The sequence below is a fragment of the Acomys russatus genome, chromosome 25 (genome assembly GCF_903995435.1).
Source record: "Acomys russatus chromosome 25, mAcoRus1.1, whole genome shotgun sequence".
In the NCBI taxonomy this organism is placed as follows: Eukaryota; Metazoa; Chordata; class Mammalia; order Rodentia; family Muridae; genus Acomys; species Acomys russatus.
In genome coordinates this window covers 38,048,197-38,064,955 of record NC_067161.1, presented here as the reverse complement: position 1 = coordinate 38,064,955, position 16,759 = coordinate 38,048,197, and the positions used below count along the sequence as shown (strand labels likewise).

General features: G+C 47.1%; 1 protein-coding gene across 3 annotated transcripts in view; it reads right to left on the bottom strand.

The window, feature by feature from the left end:
- Positions 1–16,759, bottom strand: part of Gria1 (glutamate ionotropic receptor AMPA type subunit 1) — a 308,069-nt gene that overhangs the window by 135,187 nt on the left and 156,123 nt on the right. For all 3 annotated transcript variants that reach the window (XM_051167319.1, XM_051167320.1, XM_051167321.1), the window contains exons 3-4: positions 2,534–2,773; positions 185–369 (exon numbers count right to left, since the gene is read on the bottom strand). In XM_051167319.1, coding sequence (XP_051023276.1) covers positions 185–369; positions 2,534–2,773 — 425 coding nt within the window. The remainder of the gene's footprint in view (positions 1–184; positions 370–2,533; positions 2,774–16,759) is intronic.

The following is a 16,759-nucleotide window of genomic DNA, read 5'->3' as shown; positions in this document are numbered from 1 at the left end:
CTATTTTACCAGGTCTCATGTGGAAGTTTTAGGACTCAGAGTGTGAAATGGAAGGCGTCAAGGCTCACCTCCTCAAGAGCCCTCTTTAGACGCCCCCCACAACACCCACAGCAGAAGCACACCCATCTTCTCCCTAGTTGTCTCCAGAGTCTGCCTTGTGCCTGCCCCATGTTGCCTTTAGTACCTGGCCCAGGATGGCGTTGAGGCGTTCTGATTCACAGTCCACCACCACCAGCCGCTCCTTTTTCTTCTCCAGGTCCTGAAAGAGCATCCTGTATCCTTCCTCTGTGGTGGTCAGAATGTTGACAGCCGTCACCTGCCAGTTCTTCTCTGCAGCTGTATCCAAGACTCTCTGCAGGACTGACAGGCCTGAAGTGGAGGGGAGGACAGAGAAATGGCAGCTTTGGCATTCGCAGGTGACACCCACTGCTGCCTGCGCTTGACGCAGCCCACCCCTTCTTCCACTGGGCACATTTAGCTATCTGTCCGCATCCACTTCCAGGTCCTGCTGCTCTCTGGGTGCCCGAATGTCACAGAGGCAAGTACCTGGTCATTTTGGCATTCTGTTTGCAGGCCATGACAGACAGTAAGAAAGACAGTCGACTAAAGACACCTTTAAAGGACCAGATCCAAAATTTAAGCTAAAGTGCTTCCAGAAGCTCACTTGTCTGTGTGGACTTCGGCTTCTTCCAAAATAAAGTGGCAGCATGAATAGTGCCTACCTCACAGGCTCTGATGGAGATTAAATAGCAGTGTTGGACATGGGCTGGTCTGGTATGCTAAGGGTTCTCTAAACGCTAATTGCTACTGCTAGTATTTGGGGACAGTGGTACCCTGAATGAGGAGTTCCAAATAGGCCCATCATAGGGACACTTACTAGGTCCCCAGTTTGGTGGTGCTGTTTTGGGGAGGTTATGAAACCTTAGGAAGGTAGAAGGATGCCCCTGGGGGTGGACATTCAGGGTTTGTAGCTTTGTCCCATTTCCTGTTCTCTTCCTCTGCTTCCCCTGTGCAGATGTGATGCCATCAGCCTGGCTTACTGCTCCTGTCGCTATGCCCTCCTCACCACGATGGACTGACTGTCCCTCTGGAACTGTGAGCCACAGTAAACCCTTTCCTCCTTAAGATCCTTTTGACAAGGCTTTTTTTTTTTTTTTTTTTTTTTAACCACAGCAACAGAAAGGTAAGCAATTCAGGGAATTTAGTAATTGCTTACTGAACAGGCTAACTTAGTATCGAAGATAACTGATAACTGTCAGTCAAGTTTGGGAAATTTGGATATGGCTCTAATAGCTAATACTTTGTCACACAGTAGGTGCTTTGTAATCCTGCCCCCTTTGAATTTTACAATTGCATGTCTCTATTGTTTCCCATACTTTTTACTTTCTATATCCTACTTATCCTGGGGTGCATTTATTTATTGCATCTACCTATATGGTCCCCCTCCTTTATTCTGCATCCCATGCTATTTTCTCCATCCACTCATCCTTTAAATAGGAACTCTTCCTCTTTCTGACCCCTTGATGTATGCTTGCCTGCCCCACCCTGCCTCCTTATGCATGGCCAAGTGTAAAGAGATGAGCAGACTGGGACTAAAGCCTAGACACTGAGGCAGGGGATCACTTCCTTGCCAGTTTCCTGCAGAGACTATTAAATACTTTGGACAGGGGAGTGGCTGATTATGACAGTTTTACAGGTAGAGGGACAGGTGCCATTCAAAAGAGGAAGTTACATAGCGGGAGAGAGCAGAAGCATCCATTTCTTTCTGTTATTTTTGTTAATCTCCTTCTCTCTCCCTATTGTGATGATTTTCGTTCTCAGACAGCAGCCACTGTGTGGGTCATTGGCCAATGTTCCCTTTCAGAATAATCTTGTGCCATAATAAAGAACTAGAGGATGATGTGATGGTGATGATGATGATGATGGGATAGAGCTGAAGGTGGTGATGGTGGTGCTGCTGCTGTTGATGGTGAAGATGATAGCAGATAACACATATTAAGGATTTTGAATATTTATCATACTGTAGGCAATGAATGAACACATTCAGTCATTATCTCAATAAATCTTCATAATACATTCTTGAAGTTGTGGCAACTCATCTTCATTTCAGACATGAGGGGATGAAGTCATGGGGAATTTGACCCACTATACAAGTGGTAAAACTAATGCATCACAAATCTGCTCAGAGTCCCAGGGCCGGTGAAGAGAGAACATGGGTTCAGATCTGGTTTTGCTCTACACTCAATTAACAGTGCTGTGAGGTGTGGGCCAGTTTGCTGAAGACCTCAGACTTCAGTGACATAAGAGTTTGGTGAATGGTAGACTAGCTTGATGGGTTGGAGGACCCTTGTCTCAAGGGATGAATCTTCACACTCTGAGTTAAATATTAGCAGCCAAGAGATCACCATGCACAAATAAAGCACCTGGCTTCCTTCCCTGTGTGTTCTACGGAGACAGAGAGGAATCATTCCTTCCACTGATGGTAAATTTTCTCCATCCCTAAACAACCTCCTTTCTTTAACCCTTAGCTTACCCCGGTCAGCATCATAAATGTAGACAAAGGTCTGCCACTTGTAATGGTCGATGATGCTGATGAGAGCTTCCTGTAGTTCCGGGCGCAGCTGCAGGACGAACTGATTGGATGTGTCGACGGGAAAGCTTGGAGTAATGAAGCACACATGGAGGGCCCCGCAGAAGGAGGTTAGCATGTTGACAGTCCTTCGCTCATAAAACCCAAAGATGGCATAGACTCCTTTGGAGAACTGGGAACAGACTAGAAGAGGAGACGGGAAAAGTTAGTGGAGGCTGTACAGAAGGCTCACTACATAAAAGTCTTCCCTGCATAAGCATGAAGCCCGACATTCTGACCCTAGCACCCATGGAAACTGCCAGCCATGGTTGTTTATGCCTGTAACCCCTGTGCTCAGGTGTGGAGACATGAAAATTCCTGGGTCTTGCTGGACACCAGCCCACCATAAACAGTAATCTCTAGGTTCAGTGAGAGGCCTTTGAAGGGAAGAAGGTAGAGAGCAACAGAGGATGACACCCAATATCCTTGCCTGGCCTCTGGACATGTGCACATAGGTTCACACAGCTGCATGTACACATGTATAACATCCCCGCCTCAAGTTAGCGAATAGAAGATACTGTAAACAAATGGCCAGATGGCTCAAAAAAAAAATCCATTGAACGCACCATCACTTATCATCCGCTGTCTCACCATCTACTCTACCAGTCAGCCATCCATTCATGCCTTCAACTATCAATCTGTTTACCAGTTCATCGATCATCCAGCCATTCTGTACACACCTGTGTCTGTGTGAACCCTCACCCATCTGTCCACAGCCAATGTTATCAGACGGGCGTTTTAGACCAGAGGTCATCATGACCATTGATCACAGTAGCCACCCAGAAAAGCACTTTCACATAATTAATGCCTCCTGTCACTACAATGACACTGTTAAGAAAAGACTGACAGGGTCCTGTTTAAAGATGATGAGCTAAAAGCAAGGATTGAAAGTTAATAGACACATTTGTGTTGGGGAAATGGCTTGGTGAGTAAGGCACTGACCATGCCAGTGTGAAGGCATGAGTTTGAATCCATAGGCTGCACAAGGCTGAGCACAGTGGTATGTTTGCTGTAATCTTTTATAGTTAGATGGGAGGTGGGGACAATAGGTTTCTTGGAATCTCTCTGGCTAGGTAGTCTGCATACACTGGAAAGGATGAACATCTGAGGTCATCTTTTGACTTCTGTGTGTGCACGCTTACAAACATGCACACACACACAGCTAATGGACATAGTCATGCCACATATCTAGGTCAAATCCAAGGTGGGTAGATATGCTGACTGTCGACTTATCTTTCATTTCTTTAGCCATGGCTTTAAGGCAAAACCTAAAAGGTGTTATGGGAAGGCAACAGCCTACTATTGCTGTTGACATGGGTTTAGGAAGACTAGTATTGACTTTCTTCATCTTGCCCTTCCTCTCCGTGTATGTCTCCTGCTGATGCTTGTGTTGAACTCACATGCCTTGCAAGCAGATTCTCAGGCCTTCCAGAGCAGCAGCCGCAGCATTGCTTAGCCATGTAAACATCCCCACGGGATCCATTTTGCAGGATCCCAGCAGTTATGAATGCTGTTTTGCAGGTGATTGCTGCTTAGAATGTGATAGGAAGGGAAGGGGATGGAGCTGTCCATCAGTCAGCCTGTAAACTTCACTTTTCTATCTGATACAGGACAGAGAACTCACAGTCCTTGCCTCAGCCAGGGGACTCTCCTTACTTCACCATGAGGCGAGAACTTCAAAGCACGTTAGCATGTCGAGTCCTCAAAAACCCATAACTTGAATATTCCTAGAGAATTATTATTATTGTTGTTGATATGGTTTCTTTTAGTCCTTGAGAATTTCACACACGAGTACATTGTATTTCAGTTACATTCACTCCTGACACCCACACGCCAACTCCTCCTGTGGTCTGCCACTCCAACTCCCAGCTTCGTGACTCCCTCGAGGTGACTTGCCCAGTGATTGACAGCTCTTCAATCTAGACTGGAACATCATGAGGCACCTCCCCTACCCTGCCCCACGCCTGTCCCAGGAGCTGACAGTGATAATCATGGCCTGAACTTCATGTCATTTGGAATTTTAAATTAACGTCCATTATTCACATGCTCTGTAACGCATAAGAAGTGTTTTTAAGTTTTTTGGGTATTCCATGATTGTGCTAAGAAAATTTTTCTGATTAAATTTTAGTGTAGAAAAGAATGGACTTTATTACAATGGAATCTTCATAGTGTGCATTATTGTATTTTGCCCACTCACACCTTCTCTCTTGTTGCCCTCTCTTCCTTTCCTGATATTCGTGTTAGTCCCCTTAACTCTCACAAAACAACCGCCATGTACACACTTTGAACGTAGATTCTTCGAAAGAGAAAGCGTGAGGTAACTGGCTTCATCCTTCCTATCACCTTCTTCCTCTTCTCACTAGAATTCTCCCTTCCCTGCATGGTCTCGCTGTTACTGTCGTGTGCACATGAACACACTTCACACACATGCACACACATGTATATACAAGCATACATCTACATGCATCCATACATGTGCACACACAGCTTTAAATCTAGGTTAGGTGGATGGCAGAGGACTTTAGCAGTGGAATCCATTTTCTCCCTGAAGCTCAAGGAAGCTTATTAATTTAACATACCAAAATTATATCACATATAGTATTTCACTTCCTTGTGGTTCTGAGATCCCCATTACACACGAGGAAAAGTCCCTGCATATCCGACCTTGACACAGAGTCTGAACAACTCCCCTGCTGACCTTTCCTGCCTTACTCAATCTCCTCACTCTCTGATTGGCCATCCTGGCTGGCACTTTGCACCTCCAGTGGTTCTGTTTCAGGGCCTCTGCTCGTTCTGTTCCCTTCTAGCCTGCAGTATGTTCCTTTGCCTCTCCTCTCAGCAAAGATCGGTCCCCTGCAGTCCCGCCTCTGCTTGTCTCACTCTCCCAAGCAGACTGCATCTCCCCCGCCCCATCACCACCAGCCTATCTCATCACTGGCCTCAGCTCCCATCCTTTAGTGACCACACTAAAGCAACAGCTACAGATGCTGTCTACATCTGAAGTGATTTCGGTCCAGGCAGATTCTCTGAATCTACTAATTGTTTGTGTCCCAGAGCCAGCAGAGTACTTGGAACACCATAGGTGCTTAAAAAATGTTTGATGAAGAAATGCATACTGGATGCTGGAAGGGAGTCCACATGACCCAGAGTAGGTAGTGAAAGGAGCTGGTCTCCTGAACCTCCTCCTCTGTTGCCCTGGGTTGCTTTTTTTCCCCTGTGGTGGTGCCATAAACTCCTCCACTCAAGCTACTTTCCCTTTCTGCCTAACAAGACTCACTTTCTATGTACAGCCCACAATAGGCACTGCCTTTAAATGCCTATTGTAATTACCAGCCTCGAGTTTTCCATTAGTATGAATTTTTTTTTTCTACCAGGAAGCATGCGTTGTATATTATCCACCCATGTTAAATATAGATTTGTCAAAATGCACAATCCATCTTCCAGGGGTGAGTGTGCCCAGGGAGCACATAAACCCTGTTGAAATATTATAATAGGCTCCAGGGTATTTTTAGGATCCCTTCTCTCCCCTTGGGGCAGTGAAACACTGTCCTGTGGCATGAGAATCCAGCTTTCAGACCTATTCCCTCCCACTGCCTTCTGCTTTCACACATTCAGTCAGATCTCTGGGGTCCTAGTGGCTGCAGCATGGATATATCTTTAGAAAGAGAGGGAAAGGAGGGGTGTGGAGGGGGGAAAGCAGGAGGTGGGGAGGAAGGGAGGGTGCAGTGTGGGAAGAGAGGGAAAGTAGAGTGTGGGGAGGGAGAAAAAGGTGGGGTGAGGAGGGAGGGAAAGGAAGAGGGAGGAAGAGAGGGAAGGTGAGGGTGGGGAGGAAGACAGCTCTGCTTAAATTCTTAGACATAGCAGGCCACAACTTCCTTCTCAAATTACCTCCTATTTCCCCCTCTAACAATTTCCTGTTTTACTTATTTATATATTTATTTATTTATTTTTTTAATTAAAGTGGGTGCTCTACCTCCTTACACTAGGAAGGTATATTTACCGCTGCTCCCTAAAAGAACGCAACACGGGAATGGCCTAGCTTAGATTTACTTGGGTGGACCCCGACTTGTAGTCACAGAGCACAATTTTTTACTTTGATGTGTCTCCTCATTTCAACTAAACCCTAGGAGGAAGAGAGGGAGGGAAGAGATAAACAGGGAGTGAGAGAGAGGGAGAGGAGAGAGGGATGGAAGAGGGAGAGGGAGAGAGAGGGAGACTCCACAGGCCCAAGGTCTGCAGGGCAGGGCAGTCATTGGTAAAGTGTTGAGGAATAAATTAGTAGTTGTAAGTCATGGTTTTGGATCTGTCAAAATAAATAGTCACAGGAGAGCTAAGGGCTCCATAGAGAACGTACTAGACTAGGTGATAGAAGACCCAGAGGACTCTCTCTTCCTTTTAATCAGTACAAAGAGCTTGAGTGACTTTGAGCAAAATCAGCCTTCTTTTGGGGGTTTTCTCAGCTGTGAAACAATGTGGTAGTCTCAGCCACAGTATGAATACAGAAGTCTGTACTCTTCAGACACTGGCACTCTGGGGTCTGGTCTAGCTGACTGGAAACTAGTCGCTGGTTGAGAGCTTGGGCTGCCCAGATCTTCAGGAAGCCCCCTTTTGTGATCCTTCAGCCCTAGAAGCTGGTGGGGCCTTGGAGTCTTTAGACACCACATACTGGCATGTTGGCATTAAATCCAGAGGCCTCTGGGGTCTGGAGTTCCATTTAACATGCAACATTCAACCTGTAGTGTGAGTTAGCTCTTTAGCAGGAGGCAGATGAGGCCTGAGGCAAATCCGAAGAAGAGCCCGGTTGGAGGATGTGTACTGGGAAGTGACCAGCAGGGGTAAAGGAACAGGAGTGTTCCTAAGCAGAATCAGGACCTCATTGTGCATTTAGCTGAAGCACAGGGTCCCTACACAGGCTCAGAGCTGGCTGGAGTGTGTGTGGGGTCCTCAGCGTAGGAAAGCCCAAATGAGAACAGTACCTTCTGGTGCTCATCAGTGGGTGCTGGCATTGGACCACTGACCCAGAGCCAAGGATGCCTCTTCACACTAGGAAAGTACAGACTAGTGGCCAGCACACAGGAAAGTCTGGATCTGAGCTCTGACACTTTGGCTACAGAAACTGAGTTGTATTTGACATGCTGCCTTCTCCCTCTGTGATGATGAAAAGAAATAGACTGGCCAACAGACCAGCTTCAGCTTCTGAACAATTTTTTCAAGTACCCTTCCTCTGGCCAGGGAAAAAGGCATTGCTTCATTTGAGCCATATATATGGATATCTATCTATCTATCTATCTATCTATCTATCTATCTATCTATCTACCTACCTACCTATCTATCATCTTCTACATCTATTGACCCCTGACTTCTATCTGTATCAACCTATCTCTACCTACATATGTGTTCATTTCACCATGGTGTGGCCTTGGTGTTCTTTTATGTCCCCTCCATCCTGAGGAACCACACATGCTTATACACACACATGCAATTGTTTCTCTCTCACAAATGTGCCTGTTTGCTCACTTCCAAACAGCCAGCTCTTGACCCTCACGAGGCACCTTTAGAGATGGGCTAGTGAGCTTGACAGGCCCCAGTCCCAAGGACCAATGCTTCGACACCAGAGGATAATGACAGATACCGGGAAACAGTTACAATAACAATTCAGTCTTGGTGTCTTCAGGGATGAGTCTATGGTTTGGGTAGAGACATCTAACCTGAGCCTCAAGAGGAGGCTCAGGGGGTAAAGTGCTTCTGAGGACTAAAATAAGCTTAGACCACCAGTGCTCACATAAAAATCCTGGTGTGCCGGTGTGCACCTGCAATACTTGCCCCAGGGAGGTAAAGCCAGGGGACAGAAGGATCCCTGGGGCTTCCTGGAATGCAGTGTCAGTGAACTCAGGATGCAGTGAAAAAGTGTCTCCCAATATTAGGTGGAGAGAGATTTAGGAATACAGTTAACATCAACCCCTGGCCTATGTATGCCCATGTGAGAACACACACACACACACACACACACACACACACACACACACACACACACAGAGAGAGAGAGAGAGAGAGAGAGAGAGAGAGAGAGAGGAGAGGAGAGAGAGAGCGAGAGAGAGGAGAGAGAGAGAGAGAGAGAGAGAGGTGAGCTGCGATAGGAGAGGAAGGAGAGAGGAGAGAGAGAGGGAGAGAGAGAGAGAGAGAAGCACATCACAGGAGCACTTATGCCTTATAAGGAGGCAACAACCAAAATACTGCGTTGGCTTCAGACCCTGTCCACAAAGCATATTCCAGGGGTAAGGAATGACAGGCCAGACAGAGCCATGCAGCTCGGAGACCCTGCTGCTGTGTCCAATGCTGAGATCTCCACCTCCAGGACAGTCTGCAGGAAGGCAAGCCCAACAGCAGGAGGAAGTGAAAATCGAGGCCAGGACTCTCCTTTTGGGAGACACAGGGTAGGAAAGCCCCCCAAGCTTCTCAGCATGGCAGCCCAGACCGGCCTGCTGCTCACAGGAGCGCTTTGATAGTCAGGCCTGGTTGCAGCACCATCCACTTAGTATCAATAAATCTCCAGGCCCTGGGCACTGGCCTGACAGCTCCCTCCATGGGAGGGAACTCCCTGTATTAGCTGCTTTGTAATTGTCACTTCCTTTAAGGCCTCTCTCTCTGACATTTCTCCTTAGCTCCTGGCTTCAGTCCCTGGAAGTGTGTCAGCCTCGTGGTAAATACTGGATAATGAGGTGACGGGGACAGTTTCATTTTGGGAGAGGGAGCTAGAGCGTACACACGTTTGGAAGGATGGTTTGACACTCACTAACCCCCAACAACAACAAATCTACTCTTTTAGGTGGGGCTTTCATTTGATTCTAATGTATTGCCACTAAACTTGCTTAATGTCTGTCACTCGGAGGACAATTGCCGTCCCCTGTTTCATGCTCTGGCTCCAATCCTGATCCATGTAGGATTACTGTCATGCATACAGTTTTCCCCACTCCCTCTAAACGAAACCACACTCATTTAGAGACACGTCTAGAGTGTCTTCACCATTTAGTAGGTAAACCCTCACCAGTCCTCTGGTGCAGTCAACAAACATTTACTAGTGCTAGAAAATTGAGATATTGTGATGACCCAAGACATACATGTTTCTGGCCCTCCTGGGGATTAAAAAAAAAATGACTTCAGCAAAGTTCCACATCAAGGGGAAACCTGAGGTGGCAATAAGAAGCCAGCTACAAAACAAATAGCCCTCCTTGCTGCTATAGGCACTGCTGGCTGGGTGCTGGCTGCAGGCTAGGCTGTGTGCTGCCTGCCCAGGCAGAGTAGCAGTTTTTCCACCTGCTGGGTGACAGGGGAGGGAGCATTAGAGCAACTGCAGAGGGTGAGGCAGACTGTGGTAGAAGACATGGCATAGCACTGGAGGCAGACCTGAATACCCAGGGCCTCTCAGGAACAGGGCAAGCTAAGCCACCCCACTCTGCACCAGTATTTCTTCTCTCAGTGTGGCTAGTTGACATCTCTCTTTACCCAGACCCAAGAAGCCTGGATGGAAGATGTCTTCTGAGGACTCATCTCCCACTGAGCTGCTTCAGAGCATTTACTGTCCTGCTGGGGTGCTGATGAAGGGGCCCTGGAGGCTAAGGAGATGTGACTGTGTGTCTGAGGTTGAGAATTAGAAGAAGGGCAGGCTCACTGGTTGTGGGATTTGAATTCGCTGTGTGGGTGTTTTGCTGAAAGCAAAGGGGAGGGGCAGACTGACTAAGGAGCTGTGGCAGAGATGCTGGTCAGGAGCTGATTGCTCTCCATCCTGAGCTGCACTGGAAACATCTGGATAATGGGATCTTCCTTCTTTTTTCTCTCCCTCCTTCACATCTTCACTTTGCTCCTTTTTCCCCATCTCATCTCTCTCTCTCCCCTGCTTTCCTTCTTCCTTCCTTCCCTCTTTCTCCTGCCATTCCTCCCCTCATCCTTCCCTTCTTCTCTTTTTCCCCTCCCTCTCTTCCTTCTTATCTCTCTCCATTAGAACCTTCAGTACTTAGCCCCAAGAAAAGGATATTTTATTTCTTTTTCACTTTACTAAACAAATGTTCATGCAACATGCAGTCTATGTTGGGCAGAGAGTAGGTGCCAGGTTTCAATAGGCTGTGACAGGTCAGCGATGCAGGTGGTTAAAAAAAACTCACAAGAGAGAAAAAGGCAGGAGTGGAGAGTTTATTTAGATGTACTGTGGTCCCCTGCAGTGGGCAATCTAGTGAAGACCACAGGGGCATCCTGAGGGCTGCCTTTATTAGGGTATAGTTCTCTGTAGGCAGCAGGGCAGTGTTTCAGTGGGCTTATCCAGGTTAGCAGCAATCTAGTCTTGAGGCAATGTAGTCTTGTCTGTAGTCTCTTATTCTAAACTGGCATCCACAATGGGGCATGGGGGGGCGGAGGGGATCAGTATTGGATACACAATTTCCATCTTCATGGAGCCAAACTTCAGAAGGAGAGAGAGATAGAACAAAAATGGAGGCATCTTCTGGATACTGCAGGTGGCACAGAGAAGTGATGGTTGGGCAAAGGGCCAGAGGAGGAGCTTCACACCGAGGAACAGAAGTCCTGAACAGGACTCAGCAGCAAGATGTGACCCAGGAAGGCAGAAGAAAGGGTAGACCTGGAGCTCAGCACAGCATTGCTGCACTTGCCTATTATGTGTGAGACCCTAGTCCATCTGTCCATCCATCTATCCATCCCTTCCTTCCCTCCCTCCCTCCCTCCCTCTGTCCTTCCCTTCCTCCCCCTCCCTCCCTCCATCCATGCACTCCTCCACCCACCTCTCTCTTTTTCTCTCTGTGTATAGAGAGAGGGGAGGTGCAGTTGCCTAGCATGTGTAAGACCCTGGCACTACCATCATCAGATGTGTGTGTGTGTGTGTGTGTGTGTGTGTGTGTGTGTGTGTATGTGTGTAGAGGGGAGAAGGGGTGCACCTTCCTACCATGTGCAGACTCTGGGTTTCATCCTCAGGATGTGTGTAGATAGAGATGGGAGAGGCCCCTGTGTGTACCCAGTGTAGGGAGAGGATAGAGTGTTTGGGATGAGGATGGAAAGAAGGCAGGCTTGTAACTGTTAGTAGGGTTAAAGAATTAATGCTCTCCAAGGTGCAGGGCACTTGTGTGTGGCTTGGGAAATCTGTGAGTCCTCACTCTAGTTTGAGAAGGGCAATACCAGCTTATCTCACAGGGTCTTCCAACTCTATGATCGTACAGCACAAGCCAGAGGGCAAGAGACACTGTAGGTAGACAGGCTGTCCTGAGTCAGTGGGGGAGTATGGAAATGGAATTGCTGTATATGACTTGCTTACAGTGAGCTTACCGGCAGTAGAGGCTCCTGCTCATGAGTCCCAGTGCTCTCGGCCATTTGCAGGCCTTCAGCTCAGGCAGCCCTATTGCCTCCAGATCTCTTCCCCTCCGCTAAAACCCCATTTCTGTGTCTGAAGAAGTGTGTATCTGTGAAGTTTTATCTGAGGCACAGGCTTTGTTAGTGTAGGTTCTTGGAAGACAAGAATGGAAACTGATGGAGGCTAACAAGATAAAAGTGTGTTGGTGGCTACAAAGGAGCCCTGGAGAAGCCAGAGATGCAGCAGCTCCAGTGTTGGGATGTCACAGATATGCTCTTCAGAGTGCCACCATTGCCCTAGACACTTGTGTCAACAGCTTCACACAGCTCGAGATTGCTCAGGGGATGGCCTACCCTAAGGGCCAGGGGAAGTGGGCAAGTAGCCATTTTACTAGAAGCAGCAAAGGTGAAATACGGGTCCTGCGAGCAGAAGGGAGTGTGTGCTGGGCATATCAATAGAGAGATAGCTTCAGGATTTCATGCTGCTCGTGTTTCATAAGTCGGAGTCCAAGATCATGCTCCATAAATGTCACATAGTTCTGAGCACTGAGTGTTCAATAACATGACATATCTGATGCTGTCATTATTATCTATACCCTGTGGGCTGAGTTCTGAGATAGAGAAATGAATGACACACACAGTGCCTCTCCCCTCATAATGGGCGCATTATTCTCTACAACTCCTATGGGGATTTGCACAATGATTATATAGTATTTTCAGTAGATGGATGAATGAACAAATACAGACAATTTGCCGCTATGAAGACATGGATGCAATGTTTAAGTGTGTGTGTGTGTGTGTGTGTGTGTGTGTGTGTGTGTGTGTGTGTGTGTGTAGAAGCCAGAGTTGTCTTTCTTGGTTATTCTCTGTCTTTAATTTTAAGGCAAGGTGTCTCCCTTCAGAAGCAGAGGTCACTGACTCAGCTAGCTCCAGGGATCCCCTAGGTCTTTGTCCCTAAGTATTAGGGTTACACTTGGCTGCCATGCATGCCTGACATTTACAAAGGATGTCTTAACTTCGGTCCTCATATCTGAGTACTCAGCCACCTCCTCTATCTCTGAGGTGTATTCTGGGCCACTGACCCCATCTTCCTTCCACAATGTGTGGACTCATTGTTGGTTACATATTTCTACATGACTTGCTGTGTATTGTATCTTTTCATCTACAAGTGAGGTAAAGCTCCCTTCAAGGTGAAAGTTTTTTCTAAGTCTGTGGTTTTTCTTGATACATAAGATGCCCTGAATCCTGTGCCTACCAGCCGAGAAATAAACATGAGCACCCCTGGTGATGGCACTCTCCCACATCCTTCTAAAGAGAGGTCCATGGGTCTGGCAGGTAGGTACGTGAGGCCCTCAGTGTGTCAGCCAGTCCTGTCTAGGTCACTTCTTGTCAGCTTAGACTGACAGGATGAGCGTGCTGTTCTCAGACTGATTCTGGAACCCAGCCAAGCCTGATGTATTCCGCCCACAACACTCAGTTTCCTCAGCCATGTTCCCTAGGCACGGAGGTTCACATCCCCTTACATAACTCAGCCCTTATGATGTCAAATGGGTTCAGGAGGAAGGATCTTCACACTGTGTGGAAAACTACTTGGCCGTACTATATACATATGGACTGTGATGGGACAGGAGTCTCTCAAGGGTGGGACATACATTGTACACTGTCTCTGACTCATCACTGACTCAGGAACAGAAACTCATGGGGTCATAGATTTTAGTGCTAAAGGTATCTGGTCTTGAGGGACTATTGACCTAGAAAAATCTTCCTCCCAGACAGCTAGCTGATCACTCTAAGCTTTATTTAATTTGCATGTGTTTAGAATATGCAAAACCTGTGTCAAGGTTATCACTGCTAGAGCCTCTCACCTGTGATGTTGTCCACTGGTGACCTTGATGTTCCAGGTGGCTGGCGTTGCCTGCAGCAACAGCATCTTTCTTATTTATTACTGTGGTTATGTCACCTACCCAGTGTTTACTATGAGTCTAACATTGTTCTAGGTAAATGTGTGTTTCCTCCTTCACTTCCCTCAACAGGGCTGTGACTTCTTTTTCTTTGTCCATGTACTTTGAAGCTGAATTCAGGAGATCAGTTAATCCTCCTCCGTGATTCAGTCTAGTGATACAGGATAAAAGCAGCATATGAATGCAGGTCTGTTTGTCCCACTCTGACCTGTGCTGTGAAGGTGTGTCAACGCAACCAGAGTTCTTATTCTCTTCATCATAAAAAAAAAAAAAAAAACAGCCAACTCTGAAAAGTCATGGTGCCACCTTGTGCCAGGACTATGCTAAGTTACTTCTGTGAATACCAATTTAAGAGTTACTAATGAGAGATGGGACACAGGGGTAGAACCAAGGGCCTCGTGATAAAACGCTCTGACCCAAAGCAACTTGGGAAGGAAAGGGTTACCTCAGCTTACCCTTCCAGGGCAGGGCAGAGTCCATCCCTGAAAGAAGTCAGGGCAGGAACCTGTAGCAGAAACCAGAGGAGCAGTGCTAGTGGGCTCACTAGCTCATGCTGGACTAGCCTTTTCATCCAGTCAGGATCATCTGCCAGGGGACTGGTGCTGCCCACAGTAGGTCATTGTAATCAAGACCATCCCTCACATACATACGCACGGTCCATTCCTCAGCTGAGGCTTCTCTCAGATGATTCTGGGCTGTGATAGTTGACAATGAAGACTAACCAGGACATGAAGCAAAGACTCGATCACTGGGAAAGACCCTTAGCCCTAATATTCATAAGGAAGGACGTAGTTACTGCTGTAATTTACAGATAGCAAACTGAGCTTTGCTGACCCAACCAAAGTCACACAGCCATACTGTAGAATCCTAAAGTCCACGCACTCCTGTTCTACTTCAGGAATATTATGTGACTCTGAATTCTCACCCATCTATTTCCTCTCATAAATGCCCTATACGTTGAGAAAGGAAGGAATAATAACTCCTGAACCCACATATAGATGAGAGAGGAGCCAGAGACCATGGAGACTAGTCCAGCCCTAGGTCTCTTTTTGATGGCTTATGGTCACTATGGTGACTAAAGTATGCTGTTTACAACATGAGAGAGGAGGCCATGGAAAAGCTCTCGAGAGGGCCAAAGCTCATGAATGGCGTCTCAGTGGCAAGAAGGTTGGTTGCCTTTTACTGCCCTCCGCATAAGTGTCAATGGGCCCTGGAAGCTCTCGGGTGGACACCAGCTATGACCACACAAGGGCAGTAATGTGGCAGGTTGGTGTACAAAGGTTCTCAGTTCCAGGTTTCTGTCTCATGCCCTGGTAGGCAGCTTTGTACTAGAGGACCTGTGACCCTGTTCCCTCAGCTGTCACTCTGCTCTAACGAGATGGTAGAGGAGACTCCATCTTGAGTGGAAATGTAAGTTCAAAAGTCTGTACAGAAAGTTGCTATATGCCAGTGAGCACGAAACATTGTGCTTGGGCCCTGGGAGGTCAAGGTGTAGGCACGTGTGGGTCAGTCAGGCAAGGAGCTCTTGTTTGAAATCAGATAAAGGCCGGGGTTGGAAGGGAACCTCAATAAGAACGCTTCTTGGGCTGAGTTCAGGGGCCAAGGTTGATGCTGGAATTTAAGATGCAATGAGCATTCATGATTCTCACGTGGGGCAGGAGTTGGACTTCACTGCAGGGCCCTGGTAGGGATTATGTCTGGAAACTAGCTTACGAGCCAGCCACAATAGACAGAGGCAAGGGCAACAGCCAAGAGAAAGGTCCTGTGGGAAAGACCAGCTTCCTAACTTCCTCTCCCTTTGGCTCCATCACCCCTCTACCCCAATCACCAAACATCTCTTGCTGGCTGCTCAAGGAATCACCAATATAAACAGTGCCAGGTCAATCATTCATTCGTTGAGGCAGACTTCCCCTTTGGCTGCCTTAATTCTTGTTTTCTGAGTGAGTAGGGAAAAGGGCCTCTTGTTTCTTATTTGCTATTCTCTCCTTGGGAAAATCATACTTGCAAATGCACCTTCCTTAGCCGAGCAGCAAGCACGCATCACAGTGCACATCCTCGAATTTGATCAGCACCTGTCAATCAGGGCCAAAGTTTCCTGACATCCATAATGACAACCTAAAGGTGCCCTTAAAAGCAAAATCCACCTTCTTTCTAGAGAGCTGTGTGCTCGGGAGGCTGCAAGGACAAAAAGGAAGGAGTGAGACTGCAGTGACAGAAACTTCCTGGATCTCAAAACTAAATGACATCATCAGACCCAAATCCCTCTTGTATCTCTCTGAATTCACTGCAGACTCTGCTTTGGTTGATTTCCAGCCTGTGAACACTAATCACATTGAGGGTATATGCACAAGAAGGTTGAACCTTTAGAACAAAAGAACCGGACACTGACATTGTATCAGACCTGACAGGATGCATTCCTCTCAGCATGCTGGACACTGACATCCTGTATCGTTCATATTCCAGCACCAAGTGCTTCAGTTGCTGTTCCTCATCAGAACAAGACAGCTCCCAGGACACTTTCAAAGAAAGCTTTTAATCCCAGGTAGTCCAGCATTTCAGACTGTCCCACACAGGACTCTAATTAAGCCTGGAATTTCTCAACATTTAGAAACTGGACCATAAATGTAATTCCTGGCTTGTTTAACCATTTCCCCAATTTTATTTGGGCCCCTACTATGTAGTACTCAGCCAGAAGAAACCTTAAAAGAATGACACCCCATTTCCTTTAAGGTGGGTCAGGTAGGTTTTTGGCTGCTTTCTTGGGCTATAGAGGGTTATTATCAATAGGAATTGGTTACAAGTTATTATTGGTCTGATT